At 42.9% G+C, this 21739-nt stretch overlaps 1 protein-coding gene across 1 annotated transcript; it reads right to left on the reverse strand.

Annotated features, from left to right (window-relative positions):
- Nucleotides 1-529: 529 nt before the first annotated feature.
- LOC124283485 (malonate--CoA ligase ACSF3, mitochondrial-like) lies at nt 530-16100 on the reverse strand. Its single transcript, XM_046719550.1, has 8 exons — nt 16033-16100; nt 12431-13180; nt 11167-11358; nt 10493-10665; nt 7675-7820; nt 5016-5135; nt 2230-2340; nt 530-1322 (listed from the first exon to the last, which is right to left on the reverse strand). Exons 2-8 carry the CDS (start codon nt 13157-13159, stop codon nt 949-951), a joined length of 1845 nt encoding a protein of 614 aa, XP_046575506.1. The 5' UTR covers nt 13160-13180; nt 16033-16100; the 3' UTR covers nt 530-948.
- Nucleotides 16101-21739: the final 5639 nt, after the last annotated feature.

Consider the following 21739-nt stretch of genomic DNA (forward strand, 5'->3'; position numbering starts at 1 on the left):
AAAGAAGAAAAAGAATAAGCCACCTACTTCAGCATCATCATTCACAGGAAGGGTTGTTGTTTGTTATTTTTTTTACATAGAAGACAAAGGGAAATAATTTCTTTCTGCTGTGTATCAAGGACTGACTGACTGAGTTTGGGGGATTTCAACCCGGTCTTCAGCATGACGCAGCCAACGCTTTAACCACTAGACTACCCCAATCACTCGTATCAAGGACAAGACTCTAGATGTATTATACAATTTCCTGTGATTTGTTGGCTGAGTGATTTGGAAAAATATGTCAAATTGAGCATTTAAAGTTTTATAGATTATTTAGTTTTAAACACTTATTCCCTGCATATAAGACAATGCCCAGCAAAACAAATTAGATCTGAATAGGTAAATAATCTTGTCTAGTGATGTTTAATTGCAAATTTGACGTCTTTACTGACAAAGTCGCTTCTCTTGTGTGTTTGTCATGCGAAGGTGATACAATGTCATTTTCTTACTCTGAAAAAAGGTTTGACGAAAGTGTAACCCATAGATAAGCCGACCCCCTTCTACAGACTGCTATTTTTGGTCCTCAAAATTCGGCTTATCTACGGTAATATGCGGTAATCTCAAAATATGTCTGAAGGGGTCGTTGTTGCCACAGTTACAACAGATACGACAGTTTGAATCAAGAAATCGGTGAGGAAAGGATTCTTCCTAAGGTACATTTCTGTATTCTCATTTTGGCGAAGTTAGATTTCTGCATAAAGAAACGTACCTAAGGTACATATCTGGAGTACCCGTGATGACAAGGAAATATTCAGCAAAAATAAGTGTAAGGTGCGTGTATTCTTCTCCCTGACAATTTTGAAGATCGACAGATTTAAGATCCAGCATTTGTAATAGCTATATGCTGACGGTAATGAAAACTGACTGATATTGCCATGTAACATACAGTCAAATACAAACCATCCATCCTTACTTCACAGTTTCCGGAAACACTGTTTCAACAATTTCTTTCTTGTTGACCTTTCCCATAGCATTTCTGGGCATTTTCTCCACACACCTCACGACGGTAGGAATCTGATATGATGGCATGTAGTTTTTAGCCCATTCTTTCAATATTCCAACAGTGACTTCTCGATCTTCTTTGCAAACCAAGATGGCCGCCACCTTCTGGCCCCATGTGATGTCTGGCAGACCAATCACAGCGCAGTCCACGATGTCTGGATGAGCCAGTAGGTGCCGTTCTACATCAAGGGCACTTATCTTGTAGCCCCCGCTCTTGATGATGTCCACCGATGTCCGACCCATGATGCGGTACACCCCATCTTTATACATGGCTGTATCACCTGATAGGAACACAAGAAGTCACACTCAGGAACTGTAAGTAGGTCAGACATGAACAGAGTGTGTGTATGTGTGTGGACACACATGCATGGATGTCTATAGTATGTCAAATGTAACATATGTTATATTGGGGATAACACTTAATTATAGTATGTCAAGTTTGTCCCGGAAGATGTATTATTTGGTTCAATAATGTTAACAATACATGTATACAATGAATTATGGTTACAATGGTGTTATAACGAGCCACCAATTTTAGTTGTCATTATAGAGTATAAAGCATGCATGCACGTGCATGGAAGTTGCACCATATCTTGTAGCCATGGTCAAAGAGTGTAAGCATTATAGAACATGAAATGAACATTCATCATCTATACCTATCAGTAACAACAAACCTGTTTTCAACACACATAATTTGTAACAACCTACAGTGGAAACCACCTAAGTATAGACCGCTTAACTAAACAGACCTGGTAAGTAAACACTTTTCTTCCGGTCCCGACAACTTTCTTCATTAATTATCACTATTAGAGTTCGGTTAACTAACTCGGATAAGTAAACAATACCTCTTAACTAAACGTCTTCTCACGGTCCCTGGAAGTAAATTACGTAACAAAAGACACTGGATAACTAAATTAGTGATCACCACATAATCTGACATGAGGGGCAATCGCGTCAGTCTCCAGTCAAACAAAAATCCTACTTACAGCTTGCTGGCGTCAAGCAGTTGACAATACACTGACAACTGGAGGCCATCCCTGATAAGTTGTTCATTGTTACATATGCATACATATACATGCATATGGTTGTCATTTGCAGGTTTTTATAAGTTTGGATAAGTAAAATACCTGATAAGTAAACAATTTTGGCGAGTCCCTTGAAATTTTACTTATCAGGTTTCCACTGTACCTGTTTTGAACCATCCATCTTTGGTAAAAGCCTGACTTGTGGCCTCTGGTTTTCCCCAGTACTTCTGGAACACACTCGACCCTCGGACCAGCAGCTCCCCCTGCTCTCCACCTGGAAAACATGACACACCCACATCAGCAGTGTATGCATCGTGAGACTCTATTATTACACCAAACACATATGCAGAGCTCCAGATAAGATTTAGCTCATGTGGGTACTGTGCCCACTGTATTCTTTTGGAGTGGGTATTATGAATTATGAGTGGGTATGTCATTTTGCGTTACCCACTGCTTACAAATATGTGCGTATTTAAGTCATTTTACTCACCTAAGTATTATGTCATTGAGTAAGTTTACTAAGCAGATATGTTCTGCCTTATGTCATACCTAATCAAAACCAACTTAAATATAATGGAAATGATTTCATAAAAAAATCACTCATCCTATACTAACAGTACAACTTGATAGCAATGATGTCTTTTTCATTACACAAGCGATTTTTATAAATATATTCCGTACGCATTTGTTTTAAACCTTTTGCATATCTAACATTTTAAATGCATAATTGGTACGCAACAATTATTTTTCAATGCGTAATTGGAAATGTTCTATGCATATTTTACCCGGATACGCAGCTTATCTGGGCCTCTGCATATGTGTTGAAACAGTAAACATTAAAAAATAAACTGGAAACTTACATTACTACAAATACACAAATAAACAATTCATGTGAGTGTGCAAGGTTACAGACTTGTTCAGCCTCTTTATCTCAGTTTGGTGAATGTTGTTTTACACTGTTCAGTAATATTCCAGCTTTAAAATACATGTATGATCTCACTCCATGCTTTCAAATGCAGGTTATCAATGAAGTCACAGTTTAGAAACCTAGTTTCTACTAAATCTGATCAAACAGAAATATGATACTTTAAAGTTGTCAGGTAATGCACAATGAACTCAACACTAACTACAAGTAATGGCACTAGTTACTTGTGTGGTATTCTGTACAAAACAAAGCAGCCTGTATCTACTGAATCTGTTTCAGGAAGTCGAGGAGCTGACAGTATGAGCAAAGAACAAAGTCTTATTAGTCGGGAATTAAAGCATTCATTCATCATACCGAAGACCCGGTGTTGATTCCCCACATGGGGACAATGTGTGAGGCCTTATTTCCATTGTCCACACAGACGCATGCACGCACAAACAATGATATTGTTGGAAGTGTATGCACACACACGCACACATGCCAGTGTTCACTTAATGGTGTTTCAAAGTAATAGGACTTTCGGTCCTGTAAGTTTCAGATGTCTGTCTGACCCATTGAAAATTTAAAGGACCCATAGAATAAAGTTAAACACACATTTCAGATTAAATATTTCTTATATTGGCATTGAAATTATTAACAAACATAAGATTTATAAACAGCAAACAAGTGTCACATGTCACATAAAACAACTTCAGTCAAAGTCATTGTGAAATATACAGTCAGAAACTGGGGCGGCTGGTTGTAGATTTCTATCGACCATTGGCTTAATCTGGGCGGATTTGTCAGAGGGTCAGACGCTATTCGTGAACACTGACATGCACGCACACAGACACACACACAAACATTTAAAAAAAATATGGTATTGCTGGAAGGGGAAGTAAAATCAAACTTACTAACTCACTCTTTCTTCAGACAAATGGTGCAAGAACCTATTGTATTTGATGTTTGTGGGGAGTTCTTACATGCAGTGTAGAACATTAGGCAAGAACACCAAGTGGTTGATGAAATGACAATAAATAGATTCAGTTACTATTACACCAATCGTCAATGACTCTGGGAATTAACTTGAAACAATGATGCATATGTCTCAGATACAAAGTATGACAGATCTTTCATGATTCTCAGTTTTGAGGAATGTTTTCACATTGATTTCAATGTTACATGTCTACAGACAAGGTTGTGGAAATAGTGGTCCAGTTGTCTAAGATAGCATCTCTCTGGGCAGAGTTGTCTCCCTTGGGTATGATCGAAACATTTGATCGAGGGTTCAAAACCTATGTTTGTTAGAACCATAACCATTATCAAAGTGGTAACAAGTGAGAGCTGAATCACTTCATGCTCTCCCTTTACACTGAGCTGATATGCCTTGATATAACTGGAACACAGCTCCAAGCAGCGTTAAACACAACTCACTCATTCACTCAAAGACAAGGTAATGAAAAGATAAGAAAAGGTTCTCTGTGGGTTTGGATTATGGTAACAAGAAATGACAAGAATAAAGAGAGCAGCATCACTTGAGTGAGTGAGTGAGTGAGTGAGTTTAGTTTTACACTGCTTTTAGCAATATTCCAGCAATATCACCGTGAGGGACACCAGAAATGGACTTCACACATTGTACCCATTTAGGGTATCGAACCTGAGTCTTCAGCGTGACGAGCGAACGCTTTAACCACTGGGCTACCCTACCGCCCCCATCACTTGATGACATGACATAATACTAATGCTAGATGAAGTATTGGGAATCATTCAGCATACAAAAAGGGCTGCCCAAATCTGCTGCAAGATAGAGTGGGTGAGTTTATTTAGTTTTACGCCGCTTTTATCAATATTCCAGCAATATCACGGCGGGGACACCAGAAATGAGCTTCACACATTGTACCCATGTGGGGAATCGAACCCAGGTCTTTGGCGTGACGAGTGAACGCTTTAACCACTAGGCTATTCCACTGTCCTGCTAAAAGTTAGACAACTTGTTACAGAACTGCCATAGACATATTCATGTAGATAAAGATGGATGGTCTTACTTCTGTAGACTGTGGTGGTTCTGGAGTTTCCACGTGCTAGGATGTCATAGCCATTCTCAGCATAGACGTTCTGCTGCACTATGCACACATCTACTTCAGGGAATGGATGACCAACAGAGCCTGAAGAGATAAATGTTAGAATACAATGAATACATGAATGGAATTAGGAACATACTTGACTCAAGGTTTCAAATGACAATAACAACCTCTGCTGACATGACAATAATAACCTCTGCTGACATCACAATAACAACCTCTGCTGACATCACAATAACAACCTCTGCTGACATCACAATAACAACCACTGCTGACATCACAATCACAACCACTGCTGACATCACAATAACAACCTCTGCTGACATCACAATCACTGCTGACATCACAATAACAACCTCTGCTGACATCACAATAACAACCTCTGCTGACATGACAATAATAACCTCTGCTGACATCACAATCACAACCACTGCTGACATCACAATAACAACCTCTGCTGACATCACAATAACAACCTCTGCTGACATCACAATCACTGCTGACATCACAATAACAACCTCTGCTGACATCACATCACAACCTCTGCTGACATCACATCACAATCACTGCTGACATCACAATAACAACCTCTGCTGACATCACAATAACAACCTCTGCTGACATCACAATAACAACCTCTGCTGACATCACAATAACAACCTCTGCTGACATCACAATAACAGGGATGGGGTAGCCTAGTGGTAAAAGCGCTGGCTTCGCAATCACTAAGACCCGGGTTCAAACCCCACATGGGTACAATGTGTGAAGCCCATTTCTGGTGTCCCCTGCCGACGGATGTTGCTGGAATATTGCTAAAAGCGGCGAAAACAAACTCACTCCTCTCACTCACATCACAATAACAACCTCTGTGGATATCATAATTGCTACTTTAAACCAAGGTCAGCTGACACTATCATAACAACAATCACAACACAACAAATGATGCTACTAAATGTTCACATTAGTGTTGCAATCAATTTGAGGCAGAAAACAACAGAAATAAACTAATGGACATTGTAATTTACAAAACAGCTGTGTACAGTTGAAAATTAAACCCTGTTACCTTGAGGTGTGTCCATATGATGTTTGCTTTTGAAATACAATCTTTTTAATCACCCTGCCTAAATACCACCCAAGAGTATGAACCATCAAAATCTATACTAATTCATACACTTTTATGGGGACTGAAGATCATCGACAAAGCATCAACATTCCAAATCAACCGATATATAACATAAAAGAAGAGTGAGTGAGTGTGTTTAGTTTTATGCTGCACTCAGCAGTATTCCAGCTATATGACGGCAGTCTGTAAATAATTGAGACTGGACCAGACAATCCAGTGATCTACAGCATGAGCATCGTTCTACGCAATTGGGATGACTGTGTCAACCAAGTCAGCGAGCCTGACCACCTGATCCCGTTAGTCGCCTCTTACGACAAGCATGGGCTACTGAAGACCAATCCTACCCGGGGATCTTCACAGGTCACATAAAAGAAGAGCACCCTATATTTTCATATGGCTATAGTTAATCTGTCATGTAGTATAAATATGTTTTGTCATTTCATGACAATGGACCCGTGAAGACGCGGGTTAGAATTGACCTTCAGTAACCCATGCTTGTTGTAAGAGGCGACTAACAGGATCGGGTGGTCAAGCATGCTTACTTGGTTGACACATGTCATCGCATCCCAACTGCATGATCGATGCTCGTTTTGTTGATCACTGGATTGTCTTTCAAGACTCGATTATTTACAGACCGCTGGCATATACCTGGAATATTGCTGAGAGTGGCGTGAAACTAAGCTCACTCACTCACTCTTATCAGGACAAAGCATCAACACAGGTCCAACAGATCAGCAGATAACTAGTTCTACATTGAAAACATGGTATGATTATTTCCTATTACACTACATAAATGAAGAGCACCCAATATTTTCATATAGCTACAGTTAATCTGTCATGTAGTATTAACGAGTTCTGTCATTTCATGACAATGGTTTGAAACAAAAATTTACCTAAGAATTCTTTTGTCATGATGCTCAACTTGTCTCATGTCCATGCACAGCAGACCTAGTATTTCACCTGCTATGGGGGCGGTGGGGGTAGCCTAATGGTTAAAACACCGCCTCCGCGGTGTAGTGGAGTTAGAGCCGTCCGCCCGAGAGCTGGAAGGTCGGTTCGGTTCCCCCACCGCGGTCATACCAAAAGACGCGTTAAAATATGGTACTTGTTGGTCCCCGCCTGGCTTCGCATTAAAGGGTACAACAAGGACTGGTCGGCCTAGAGTCAGTATAATGTGTCTGAGTGGGGTATTCATGCTTCACTGCGGCATGGTATCTCAGTGGGCTAGCACTATAAAACCAGCTTAAGTCTGGGCTAGTACAAGCAGCCGCACATACACATACACACGCATGCACGCTCAGTCATATGAGCTAAATATTCTCAAGCACGACGTTAAACCGACTTTCACCTCACCTCACCTCACCTAATGGTTAAAGTGTCCGCTCGTCATGCTGAATCTGGGTTCGATTCCCCACATGGGTACAATGTGTGAAGCCAATTTCTGGTGTCTCCCGCCGGAATATAGACAGAAGCTGCAAAACACCTCATTTTCTCACTCACCTGGTATGCGGGGGCCATGCAGGGGGTTTGTCAGCGCCATGCCGATTTCTGTCATCCCGTACCTCTCCAGCAGTCGATGACCCGTGACCTCCTCCCACTGCCTCATGATCGGTTCAGGCAGTGCAGCGGAACCACACACCATCAGCCTACCAAACACACATCAAAGATCTGCTCACTGTCCGTCCAAACATACATAAAAAACCTAGGCCCCTATTCTCGAAAGGATCCTATCCCCAGGCTATCCTAACTTTGATCCTAGGGTCTAGGATAGGTGTCCTACCTTATTCGCGAAAAGTATCCTAGCGCAAGGATATCCTAACTTAAGACAAGTACTAGGATAGGTTCTGATTTGTCCTAAGTCTATCTTAGTGGAAATCAACATGTTGTGGTACTTGGTTGTTGACCAATTTTTACGTTGTCAAACAAAATTACATTTGAATTTACAACAGCACACAGTTTTGATGACTTAAGAAGAGTTTATTGAGTGTATATTATCAATATTGCATAGCATTGATCAATCATAGCATAATGTTTATGTCAAGTCATGATTTTCATTAAAAAAACAAATATAATGAAAATATATTTTGCACATATCTTATTGCTTTTTCGCCCGACTTTCAAAGATGAATTTCACCCTTTCAAGCTTTTTACTTTGATTTCTAGTCTTCCCATTTATCTTGTATACGAGATTGTAGTTGCCCTTATATATATATATATGTGTTTTCATGCAATGAATCACCCGTGAAGGATATTGATCTTCAGTAACCCATGCTTGTCGTAAGAGGCTGACTCATCGTATCCCAATTGCGCAGATCGATGCTCATGCTGTTGATCACTGGATTGTCTGGTCCAGACTCGATTATTTACAGACCGCTGCCATATAGCTGGAATATTGCTGAGTGCGGCGTAAAACTAGACTCACTCACTCACTCTCACTCATGCAACGAATCATGGGTAAATATTTAGGGGAATCACCAACTTAATGAAGTTTTTTCTATCTCTAAAGAGCTTGCTATCCTAGCTAGGGTCGATAGCTCAAGTTAGGACAGGGATAGGATCATTTCGAGAATGGGTCTTATCCTAACTGTAGGATGTCCTAACTTCTGTCCTAACTAATTAAGATCTGTCTCAGCTGGGAGGCTTTCGAGAATAGGCACCCTGCTCACTATCTATCCACCAAAAACATACATCAAAGACCTGCTCACCATCAGCCTACCAAACAAGCAACAGAGATCCGCTCACCATCAGCCTACCAAACATACAACAGAGATCCGCTCATCATCAGCCTATCAAACATACAACAGAGATCTGCTCACCATCAGCCTACCAAACATACAACAGAGATCCGCTCACCATCAGCCTACCAAACATACAACAGAGATCCGCTCACCATCAGCCTACCAAACAAGCAACTGAGTTCTGCTCACCATCAGCCTATCAAACATAAAACAGAGATCCGCTCACCATCAGCCAATCAAACATAAAACAGAGATCTACTCATCATCAGCCTACCAAACATAAAACAGAGATCCGCTTACCATCAGCCTACCAAACATACAACAGAGATCCGCTCACCATCAGCCTATCAAACATACAACAGAGATCCGCTCACCATCAGCCTATCAAACATACAACAGAGATCCGCTACCATCAGCCCTATCAAACATACTAGAGATCCGCTTCACCATCAGCCTACCAAACATAAAACAGAGATCCGCTCACCATCAGCCTATCAAACATACAACAGAGATCCGCTCACCATCAGCCTACCAAACATAAAACAGAGATCCGCTCACCATCAGCCTACCAAACATACAACAGAGATCCGCTCACCATCAGCCTATCAAACATACAAACAGAGATCCGCTTACCATCAGCCTACCAAACATAAAACAGAGATCCGCTCACCATCAGCCTACCAAACATACAACAGAGATCCGCTCACCATCAGCCTACCAAACATGCAACAGAGATCCGCTCACCATCAGCCAACCAAACATACAACAGAGATCTACTCATCATCAGCCTACCAAACATACAACAGAGATCCGCTCACCATCAGCCTACCAAACATACAACAGAGATCTACTCATCATCAGCCTACCAAACATACAGAAATGTCACGATACGATACAGATCTGGATATCTTGGAACAATATGATTTGAATTGATGCATATCACGAATATGCTATCTGCAGTTATTTTCTTTAAAAAAGTATATTTTGACAGCAAGTAACAGAGTAAATTTTGACATAACCGTCAATTTCTAGTGAAAATTAACAATTTTAAGGTCAACGATACATATCACAATACGAAAAAAGGATTGATATATTTAGCATCAGATAAAGTATGATGATTATTGACAATACAATTTATTATATAGGTAGTATTTTTCCTGTACCACGATTGGTCAAAAGACCGTCACGTGATTGACTACAAAAGACGATATTGACTTGAGTTTTCTGATAAATTACGATATTGACTTGGGTTACTAAAAATAGACAAGGAATCCCGTACGAAGGGGCTTCCCCAGCTTTTCAGCCAATCAGATCACTCAGATAGATGGCACAGTGTGTGCATTAAAAGTTTATGTTAAAACCTGTTTCTCTTTGTCTATATAATAAAACAATTATAGATTCTTTAGAGGAATGATATCGGCTTTTATTGACCTGAGAAAAACAATATCGACCTCGCAAGCTCGGTGGTTATTGTTTGACTCAGGTCAATAAAAACCGATATCGACCTCTACAAGAGTCTATAATTGTATAATATCGTCACAGCTCTAATCCCCAGTAATATCCAACAGCTTCTCCCTGACCTGATCCGGGTGGAGCAAGCACTCTTGATGAAGGCCATACTCTTCCTGAATTTCCTCTCTTGGTTGAACTCATCGTCATAGTACTGAAGCAGCTTGGAGTAGATTGTTGGGACAGCCATGAAGACGTTGATCCGCACATCTCCCGGGAGAAAGTTGGTCAACCTTGACCATACCTGGTGGAAGTCAAGGGTCATAGCCTTCTGTTACACATCTCTATCTAAACTCTGAACAGGTATGAAAGTTTCATTAAGCTGCTTAGAAAAACATTATAAGTAACAAATAATACTATTTAACAGTCAGTCAAATTCCTAATATTTTTTTAGATGAATGCATTTCAAAATGTGATCAATTTTCAGTCAGCTTGATTAATATTTCTATTGTTTACAATTACAAAGTTCCAGAACATAGATGTTAATACCTGTAGATTTCATTGAAAAGAGAACGCATTTGCCTTAGTATGACAGTCTATATAGGTATTTGGAAAGTAAGTGAGTGAGTGAGTTTTCATTTTATCCGCTTTTAACAATATTCCAGCAATATCATGGCGGGGGACACCAGAAATGGGCTCCACACGGTATTTAGAAAGGTATGGAACTACATACCTTATACTAACATGTTATGGTGTTGTACGGGTGTTTCTAATACTGTTTAATCAGAACGGAGAATTTGTTTACCTTTGCTGGATTAAAACTTGGCATCATGACACAAGTGGCTCCAACAAAGAGGGGAGTCATCAGGACATTGACGATGCCGTGCACGTGATGTAGTGGAAGGACGTGAAGGACAACATCGCTGGGCTGCCACTCCCATGCCGTTATCATCCCCGACATCATGGCATGAAGGTTGCCGTGACTCAACACCACACCCTCAACACAGAAATTGAACAGGGTGTTATGTTAAAATTTCAGTTTTTGCTCTGGTCAATATGTCAACAAAAATAGACATTATTCATTATTGTTGGTCATTTTGATTGGTATTTCTAACGTCTTCTATCAAATATCACAGTAACATTGAAAGTCACACAATGGTAAGCAGGGTTTTATGTATAATACTATTAATGTGTGTCAATGCAGAAAATAAATATGTCATCCCGTAGGAGGCACAACATTAGTTACTGTACCAAATTCTTGTCAGGTTCCTGTAATCAAAGTAATTATTAAATCCTCTGGTTCAGTACAGTACAATATTTCATTACTTTACAAGACCCTCATATTTCCCATTGAGAAAGTCATTTATCATCCAAAACTGTGTTCCACAGGAGATATCGCTTGTGTGAGATCATATGATATCTCCTAGGAGATTTCGTTTTGACAGTAGATTTTGTACAATGCCCTGACAATGCTATGACATCATGAACTTGATGACATCACAATGCTATGACATCGCTGCACTGCAAATCTAATGGCAGAACCGTGTTCAGAGACGTACATTTTTCATTGAAAACTAATGAAGAGTGATTTTGGATGATAAATAGAATAAATTCCCTCGTGAAATCTTCTGAAATCAAATATATCCACACTCGTTGTTAAAATATCCTCGGCAAGCCTCGGATATTTGTAACTTTATCAACTCGTATTGATATAATTGATATCAGAAGACACTTGGGTGAGATTCTCTATATATTGAGTCATATAAGTTATTTTGAGCCCCCTCCTTGTTTTATCCATGAAGACAAAACCTGGTAAGGAAAACACAAAGTTCATGGAATGAACAGAGCCCATATGACTTTGTGAGTTATATAGAGTTTTATTTAATTACTTGACATCATTCCAACCTATTAAAGCCATCCTTTTATTCAGTGTTGGGGGAAGGAAATGTAGTGAAAAAAAAAGTCGTGCCATGAAGTACTACTGATGATCATTTTTACACAGCATCGACACCCATCTTACTGTGCTGAGGAAAGAATATAACATATTTTTTGTTGTATTTATTTCTTACTTTTGGTCGACCTGTGGTCCCGCTTGTATACACAATCATTGCTGGTTCCCGCTTGTACTGATTGGTTGCCAGAAGATCGTCATAGCGACTCTTGCTCCTCCTCCTATCCTTCTTGCTGCTGGATGCTGGATTGTCTGAGAGGAACCAGTTGTTCTGATCTCTATCATAGGACCCCATATAGTCCGACGCTTGTAGTGTCTCAATCTGGATCTTGAGGTCTTCAGAAATCGGTTGTAGTCTGTCAGCAAACGTTGTCGTGGTAACAAGCAGAGAACTCTGGGAGTCTTGGATGTAGTATACCAGGTCTGAGTCTGAGTGCAAGTTGCACAATGGAACTGCCACGCCCCCACACATCCATGTTGCCCATTGTGCAACCACATACGAAATGTCATTCTCGCACAGAAACGTCACTCTTGCACCTTCTATGCCAGTTTTGGGATTTCCATTACATCTGTTGATGATCTTCTGTGACAACAGGGAACTATAGTGCAAAATGTCATCGTAAGTGAAACGGTTGTTTTGGTCTACAATTGCTGTTCTTCCAATATGCTCTTCTGCTTTGAGGAACAGAGGAATCACGTGACTGCTTCTTGTTGCTTTGAGTTCACTAAAGCATCTTTGACATATCTGCAGTCTTCTGGCAGGGAGCAGGGGAAGATGGGATAAGGGGCGTGTTGTCAAAGACTGTCGGAGTCCTTTCAGCAATGATAAAACTGGTGGTAGTTTCATGATGAATGATCCCTTTTGAATCTGTAATGGAGAACGGCTGTAAAGCGATTGATTTAATTTGTTAACATAAACTGGTGAGGAAAAGTGAGTTGAGTTGAGTTGAGTTGAGTTGAGGTGAAGTGACAGAGAAAAACACTGCGATATAGCAATGCATATGTGTGTGTGCATGTGTGTCTGCGTGTGCGTGCATGTGTGTCTGCATGTGCATGTGTGTCTGTGTGTGCGTGCATGTGTGTGTCTGCTTGTACTACTCCACTGACATTTTCACGAGGTGGTGGAACATGGATGCCCCATCCTGACACAGTATACTGACTCTGAGCCAAGCACCAGGCAGGTTAACAACAAGCATCATCTTTTAACAGTGAGTGAGTGAGTGAGTATGGTTTTACGCCACTTTTAGCAATATTCCAGCAATATCACGGCAGGGGACACCAGAAATGGGCTTCACACTTTGTACCCATGTGGGGAATCGAACCCGGATCTTCGGCATGACGAGTGCGAACACTTTAACCACTAGGCTACCCCACCGCCTCTATTTTTTAACATCTTCTGGTATGACTGGTATGATATGGCTCGTAACTGAATCACAGCCACTCCCAATTCCGTGCAGATTCTGTACCCACTAGACCACGGAGTGATTGATGAAACAGACTGCAAATGAGCTAGCTGTGTTCCGATTAATTGAATTATCAAATATTGGTCATAATGACCTAACGACCAAGCAATCGATCACATCTCCTCATAATCTAACACAAACAATTTTGGAACTACTGTTTTAGTTTTTGAAACCCTTGAGGTTGGAACATATCTTAGATGGCCTGAAAACGTATTAATTCTTAGAAAACTCACTTCACTTACTGAAAAGTCATGACTGAATATTTCTTGAAGACTCCAGGAAGTTTATGTTCAGGATATATTAGTCATCACTTTAAAATAGGAAGTTGCATACATTTTACATTGGATGTGAATTTTGCAAACACAAATGCACAGTTTCTAAAAAAACCCAGAGAACCACATCATGCCTATCTGCAATAACAACCTGAAAAGAAAAATCTTTAAAATGATGATAAACAATTTTTTTTCGATGATTGCTCTCTGGTAATGAACCAAACATCATTTTTGAGATTTCAACCAATTCCCAACACTAAAATGACCAGAGTCCATCACCTCTATCAATTCAATATCTTGTGCTTACCACCCATAATTCATTACTCTGTCTTTTCAAATTTAAACAGTACTTTCTAACCATCATGGGAAGCAACATCTGTCTGCAGTAAAAGCAGACAAGCCTTGCTTAATAAGATTGGATGATCAGTGTGAGGCCTGTTTGGTGATGTGTCCTGACTTTAAGAATTGGTGTTCATGATATGAGTTTAGCTTTACGCCGCTTTTCAGCAATATTCCAGCAATATCATGGTGGGGGACACCAGAAATGGGCTTCACACATTATGCCCATGAGGGGAATCGAACCCGGGTGTTCGGCGTGACGAGCAAACACTTTAACCACTAAGCTACCCCACTGCCCCTTGTTTATGATATCAACCACTAGTTTTCACCTCGGCCAAATAGTATGAAGGCTAAAACATGATATGATTCATAATATCTCTGTTTTCCTTCTTGTCTAATATATATTCTACTTATTCCAGCTCATATATTTTCGCAGTTGCACATATGTTCGTTCTCATATGTACCAATGATTTTTTTATGGTGACAGACATTAAAAATATGACACGAGTATGCAATGGGGAGTGGCAGTCAAGGCTTCACCCTAGTAGGGTCATTTCTTGACTGATAAGACTACATACAGGCACATGGCTAGCTCGATTCTCATAATGGTGCCCCTCCGCTGCCATATAGCTGGAATATTGCTGAGTGCCACGATAAACAACAAACCAACCAGCCCCTAAGCAATATGGCAAGCTCCATATAGGCACATGGCTAGCTCGATCCTATGGTACCCCTAAACATATGCATGGCTAACTCGATGTTATGGTGCCCCCAAGCATATGGCTAGCTTGATGCTATGGTGCCCCTAAGCATATGCATGGCTAGCTCGATACTATGGTGCCCCCAAGCATATGGCTAGCTCGATACTATGGTGCCCCTAAGCATATGCATGGCTGTGCGCTTTGAGCATTTACTGTGAATGGAAATAGCTCGGTACAAATGGACTAAAATAAAAATAATAATAGCTCGATGCTATGGTGCCCCCAAGCATATGGCTAGCTTGAACCTATAGCGCCTTTTCTCCAAGGCCAAGGTTTCACATTACTTAGATAAATGGATGCTCAGGCTGACCTCGTCAAGAACAACATGACTGACACCATGCATCTAAGTAGGCCACTAGGTGGAGATGTTAGATTACACCACTGTTGTACGTGTAAGGTGAATTAAACCACCATCAGGAATTCTGACACTGTACATGGAACTACGATAATTCTTAACATGTACAACAACATAAACAAATGTAAGGGAACTGACACATTGGGTAGCTGGTTCAGGTGGAGTTTCAGTGCTCTCTTTCTTGGCTACATCTACTGCTAATTTGGAAGCAACCTGTTAATTTTCATCACTAATTATCTTATTAAAGTTGTTTTGTTTTTTTGTTTAACGTCACACTCAGCAATATTTCAGTTGTATAGCGGGTTTTATTAAAATGTGTTTGTCATGTCATTTTGTGTAACATAATCTGTTGTCTCGTTACTTAGATCTACAGACTACACCTCTCATGACTGTTTCCCCGTCAGTTTATCCACACATCTCTCGTAAACCTGACAGTTGGACAGAGCTAGTGTGAGTAAAATACCTCAAACCTGCATTTCATACACATACGAAATTAATGGAAATCGTCAAAATATACGTAAACCAATTACCCGTTTTACTAATCGCGGTGGAAAACATGTGCCCTCCGGTTTTTGCAAGTCGATGTCAACATGCTGGTTACGAGGCTGAATGGGAGTTACCTGCCCTTGAAAAAATGCGCACGTAAAATCGTTTGTTCTCGACATCACAAACGCATCACGTGTTTGCTTGACGCGGTTACTACAATAGGACTTCCTTGCTAAGGATGTCTCAAATCGAAATGTTTTTAATAGGTTTAAATTCCACCCAGATATAGGTTACATAAGAATTTTAGACTGAAAGTCTAATTAATTTAATTAATTAATTAAACTATATCTAACAGCATCGTATTGTTACATTCTTTATTTAAATTAGACAGCTTAGTCTCTGAATATGTATAATTTTGATAGTAACAAACAAACCCATTTAAATAGAAAAGGAACCCCAGGGAGACCAGTGATTCCGATCCTGAGGAAATCTTGACATGCTTCATTTAGGGCTTTAGCACTGCAGGGAGGGCTAGGCAGTAGGGGAAATAAGGTGGTTCAGGGACTGTGAGACGGAATCTCGACTTGCTTCATTTAGGGCTTTAGCACTGCAGGGAGGGCTAGGCAGTAGGGAAAATAAGGTGGTTCAGGGACTGTGAGACGGAATCTCGACTTGCTTCATTTAGGGCTTTAGCACTGCAGGGAGGGCTAGGCAGTAGGGAAAATAAGGTGGTTCAGGGACTGTGAGACGGAATCTAGACTTGCTTCATTTAGGGCTTTAGCATTGCAGGGAGGGCTAGGCAGTAGGGAAAATAAGGTGGTTCAGGGACTGTGAGACGGGATCTAGACTTGCTTCATTTAGGGCTTTAGCATTGCAGGAGAGGGCTAGGCAGTAGGGAAAATAAAGGTGGTTCAGGGCTGTGAGACGGAATCTCGACTTGCTTCATTTAGGGCTTTAGCATTGCAGGGAGGGCTAGGCAGTAGGGAAAATAAGGTGGTTCAGGGACTGTGAGACGGGATCTAGACTTGCTTCATTTAGGGCTTTAGCATTGCAGGGAGGGCTAGGCAGTAGGGAAAATAAGGTGGTTCAGGGACTGTGAGACGGGATCTAGACTTGGTTTCATTTAGGGCTTTAGCATTGCAGGGAGGGCTAGGCAGTAGGGAAAATAAGGTGGTTCAGGGCTGTGAGACGGGATCTAGACTTGCTTCATTTAGGGCTTTAGCATTGCAGGGAGGGCTAGGCAGTAGGGAAAATAAGGTGGTTCAGGGGGCTGTGAGACGGAATCTAGACTTGCTTCATTTAGGGCTTTAGCATTGCAGGGAGGGCTAGGCAGTAGGGAAAATAAGGTGGTTCAGGGACTGTGAGACGGGATCTAGACTTGCTTCATTTAGGGCTTTAGCACTGCAGGGAGGGCTAGGCAGTAGGGAAAATAAGGTGGTTCAGGGACTGTGAGACGGAATCTAGACTTGCTTCATTTAGGGCTTTTAGCATTGCAGGAGGGCTAGGCAGTAGGGAAAAAATAAGGTGGTTCAGGGACTGTGAGACGGAATCTAGACTTGCTTCCATTTAGGGCTTTTAGCACTGCAGGGAGGGCCAGGCAGTAGGGGAAATAAGGTGGTTCAGGGGCTGTGAGACGGAATCTAGACTTGCTTCATTTAGGGCTTTAGCATTGCAGGGAGGGCTAGGCAGTAGGGAAAATAAGGTGGTTCAGGGACTGTGAGACGGGATCTAGACTTGCTTCATTTAGGGCTTTAGCATTGCAGGGAGGGCTAGGCAGTAGGGAAAATAAGGTGGTTCAGGGCTGTGAGACGGGATCTAGACTTTGCTCCATTTTAGGGCCTTTAGCATTGCAGGGGAGGGCCAGGCAGTAGGGCTTTTAAAATAAAAATAAGGTGGTTCAGGGCTGTGAGACGGGATCTAGACCTTGCTTCATTTAGGGCTTTAGCATTGCAGGAGGGCCAGGCAGTAGAAGGAAAAATAAAGGTGGTTCAGGGACTGTGAGACGGGGATCTAGACTTGCTCCTGCTCCATTTAGGGCCTTTAGCATTGCTGCAGGGAGGGCCAGGCAGTAGGGAAAACAATAAGTGGTTCAGGGGCTGTGAGACGGGAATCTAGACTTGCTTCCATTTAGGGCCTTTTAGCATTGCAGGGAGGAGCTAGGCAGTAGGGAAAATACAGGGCTGTGAGACGGATGGTTCCAGGGCCCAGCATGCAGACGGCGGTAGGGAAAACAGTCCTGTGAGGGAATAATGGACTGACCCACTTTAGGAATACCTAGGGCTGTAGTGGTTCAGGAACTGTGAGATGGAACTCTAATTTGTTTCCATTTAGGACTGCAGGAGGGCCAGGGCAGTAGGAAAAATCAAGGTGGTTACAGGAAAATGTGGAGACGGAACGGTCCAGGACTTGCTTCCATTTAGGGCCTCTAGCATCGCAGGGAGGGCCAGGCAGCAGGGTAAAAATAAGGTGGTCCAGGGACTGTGAGACGGAATCAGGACCAGCCTTCCATCGAGGACAGGAGCACTGCAGGGAGGACCAGGAAGGAAGGAAACCATCAGACGGGTCCAGGAGGACCGTGACGAATCCTGGACCTGTGGAGACGGACCCCACACTGCAGGGAGGGCTAGGCAGTAGGAAAACGAAGGTGGTCCAGGACCCAGACGGACCGACAGGACCAGTACTGGCAGTTGAGGCACAGGAGCAGTGGCAGAGGGAGGACCACAGGTCCAGGGCCGTGAGACGGAACCCAGACTTGCTGTCCATTTAGGGCCCCTAGCACTGCAGTGGAGTGGCCAGGGCAGCAGGGAAACAAGGTGGTTCAGGGCTGTGAGACGAGATCGGACCTGCACGGGCCTTTAGCATCAGGCAGGAAAAAATGGTGGTCCAGGCAGGGAAACCCAGACCGTGAGACGGGATCTTAGACCAGCACGGGCCTTTAGCACTGCAGGAGTGCCAGGCAGTAGCCCAGGGCCGGAGAGAACGGACCTGTTCAACAGGGCTTCCTAGTGGGTGGAGGGCCAGACGAAAAATATGTGGTTCCCGTGAGGATCCTCGACCTTGACCACGGACCCAGGAGCCTGCACAAGGCCCAGGCACAGGAAACCAATGCCGAACCAGGGCACACACAGGAACCATGGAGACGGATCCCACGACCAGGCAGGGCCAGCACAGGAAACGAAGGAGGACCCAGGACCGGACCAAGCACAGGAGGGCCTTTAATATGGAGACGGTGAGGAACTTGAAGTACATGTGGAAAAGGGCCGTAAGGAAACCCAGGTGGAAGGAGACAGGACTTGAAGGGCATACTGCAGTGGAAATAAGGAACAGAAGGAGACGGACTGACTTCAGGACACAGTGGCAGCAGTAGGAAAAATAATGGAGCCCAGGGACTGTGAGACGGAATCTTGACTTGAATGCAGAGTAGGAATAGTGGAAAGTGAAGGATGGACATGGATGGACGGCTTGACATGAAGGGAAAATAAGGTGGAAGGATGACCCAAAATGAAGGAAGGAACAGGGAGGAAGTAGTGTGGAAATAAGGAATGGAGATGGACGGATGGAACATGAAGGGGGAAATAATGGAAGGAGATGGATGAAATGACGGAAAAGGAGGGAGGGGAGTGAAAGGAAGGATGGACAGAATCAAGATGAAGTGGAAGGAGAAGGAAGGGAAATAATGGGACTGGACTGGAAATGGACTTGAAGAAGGAAGAAGGGTGGAAATAAGGGAAGGGATGGATCTTGACAGACGAGTATTGTAGGGACTTGTAGTGGAAGGTGGAAATGGATGGAATGACGAAAGGAAGGACAGGGCAGGAAGCTGGAAAATAGGGAAACAGGGAGGAATGGAATGGATGAAAGGAAGGGTTTAGGTGGTGGAAGGGAAGGTAGGGAAGGGAGGATGGAATGGACGGAAGGAAGGGGGTAGGGAAGGTGGTGGAAGGAAAAGCCATGAAGGGACGGAATGGAGACCAAGACGGAAAGCTTTAGGGCTTTAGCATTGCAGGGAGGGCTAGGCAGTAGGGAAAATAAGGTGGTAGGGACTGTGAGACGGGATCTAGACCTTGCTTCATTTAGGCCTTTTAGCATTGCAGGAGTGGCTAGGCAGTAGGGAAAAATAATGGTGGTTCAGGGCTGTGAGACGGGATCTAGACCTTGCTTCATTTAGGGCCTTTAGCATTGCAGGGAGGTCTAGGCAGTAGGGAAAATAATGTGGTTCAGGGACTGTGAGACGGAAATCTAGACTTGCTTCATTTAGGGCCTTTAGCATTGCAGGGAGGGCTAGGCAGTAGGGAAAATAAGGTGGTTCAGGGACTGTGAGACGGAATCTAGACTTGCTTCATTTAGGGCTTTAGCATTGCAGGGAGGGCCAGGCAGTAGGGGAAATAAGGTGGTTCAGGGGCTGTGAGACGGAATCTAGACTTGCTTCATTTAGGGCTTTAGCATTGCAGGGGGCTAGGGCAGTAGGGAAAATAAAGGTGGTTCAGGGCTGTGAGACGGGATCTAGACTTGCTTCCATTTTAGGGCTTTTAGCATTGCAGGGAGGGCCAGGCAGTAGGGAAAATAATGTGGTTCAGGGCTGTGAGACGGGATCTAGACTTTGCTTCCATTTAGGGCTTTAGCATTGCAGGGAGGGCTAGGCAGTAGGGAAAATAAGGTGGTTCAGGGCTGTGAGACGGGAATCCTCGACTTGCTTCATTTAGGGCTTTAGCATTGCAGGGAGGGCTAGGCTGTAGGGAAAATAATGTGGTTCAGGGGACTGTGAGATGGAATCTCGACTTGCTTCCATTTAGGGCTTTAGCATTGCAGGGAGGGCTAGGCAGTTGGAAAAATAAGGTGGTTCAGGGGCTGTGAGACGGGATCTAGACTTGCTTCATTTAGGGCTTTAGCATTGCAGGGAGGGCTAGGCAGTTGGAAAAATAAGGTGGTTCAGGGACTGTGAGACGGAATCAAGACTCTGCTTCCATTTAGGGCTTTAGCATTGCAGGGAGGGCCAGGCAGTTGGAAAAAATAAGGTGGTTCAGGGAGTGAGACGGAATCTGGACTTGCTTCATTTAGGGCTTTAGCATTGCAGGGAGGGCTAGGCAGTAGGGAAAATAAGGTGGTTCAGGGAGTGAGACGGAATCTCGACTTGCTTCATTTAGGGCTTTAGCATTGCAGGGAGGGCCAGGCAGAAGGGAAAAATAAGGTGGTTCAGGGACTGTGAGACGGAATCAAGACTTTGCTTCATTTAGGGCTTTAGCATTGCAGGGAGGGCTAGGCAGTAGGGAAAATAAGGTGGTTCAGGGACTGTGAGACGGAATCTCGACTTGCTTCATTTAGGGCTTTAGCATTGCAGGGAGGGCTAGGCAGTAGGGAAAATAAGGTGGTTCAGGGACTGTGAGACGGAATCTAGACTTGCTTCATTTAGGGCTTTAGCATTGCAGGGAGGGCTAGGCAGAAGGGGAAAATAATGTGGTTCAGGGACTGTGAGACGGAATCAAGACTTGCTTCATTTAGGGCTTTAGCATTGCAGGGAGGGCCAGGCAGTTGGAAAAATAAGGTGGTTCAGGGAGTGAGACGGAATATCGACTTGCTTCATTTAGGGCTTTAGCACTGCAGGGAGGGCTAGGCAGTAGGGAAAATACGGTGGTTCAGGGACTGTGAGACGGAATCTCGACTTGCTTCATTTAGGGCTTTAGCATTGCAGGGAGGGCCAGGCAGTTGGAAAAATAAGGTGGTTCAGGGAGTGAGACGGAATATCGACTTGCT

This window comes from Haliotis rubra, unplaced genomic scaffold, assembly GCF_003918875.1.
Source record: "Haliotis rubra isolate DU_JTF1 unplaced genomic scaffold, ASM391887v1 Scf317, whole genome shotgun sequence".
Lineage (NCBI taxonomy): Eukaryota > Metazoa > Mollusca > Gastropoda > Lepetellida > Haliotidae > Haliotis > Haliotis rubra.

Excerpts from the sequence above, each read along its gene's own strand:
- LOC124283485 (XM_046719550.1), bottom strand. The coding sequence starts at position 13,159 with ATGAAACTACCACCAGTTTTATCATTGCTGAAAGGACTCCGACAGTCT. Across the intron at positions 7,821-10,492 it reads GCTTGCTCCACCCGGATCAG|GCTGATGGTGTGTGGTTCCG; the intron begins GTCAGGGAGAAG and ends TGTGTTTGGTAG. Across the intron at positions 2,341-5,015 it reads AACCACCACAGTCTACAGAA|GTGGAGAGCAGGGGGAGCTG; the intron begins GTAAGACCATCC and ends CATGTTTTCCAG.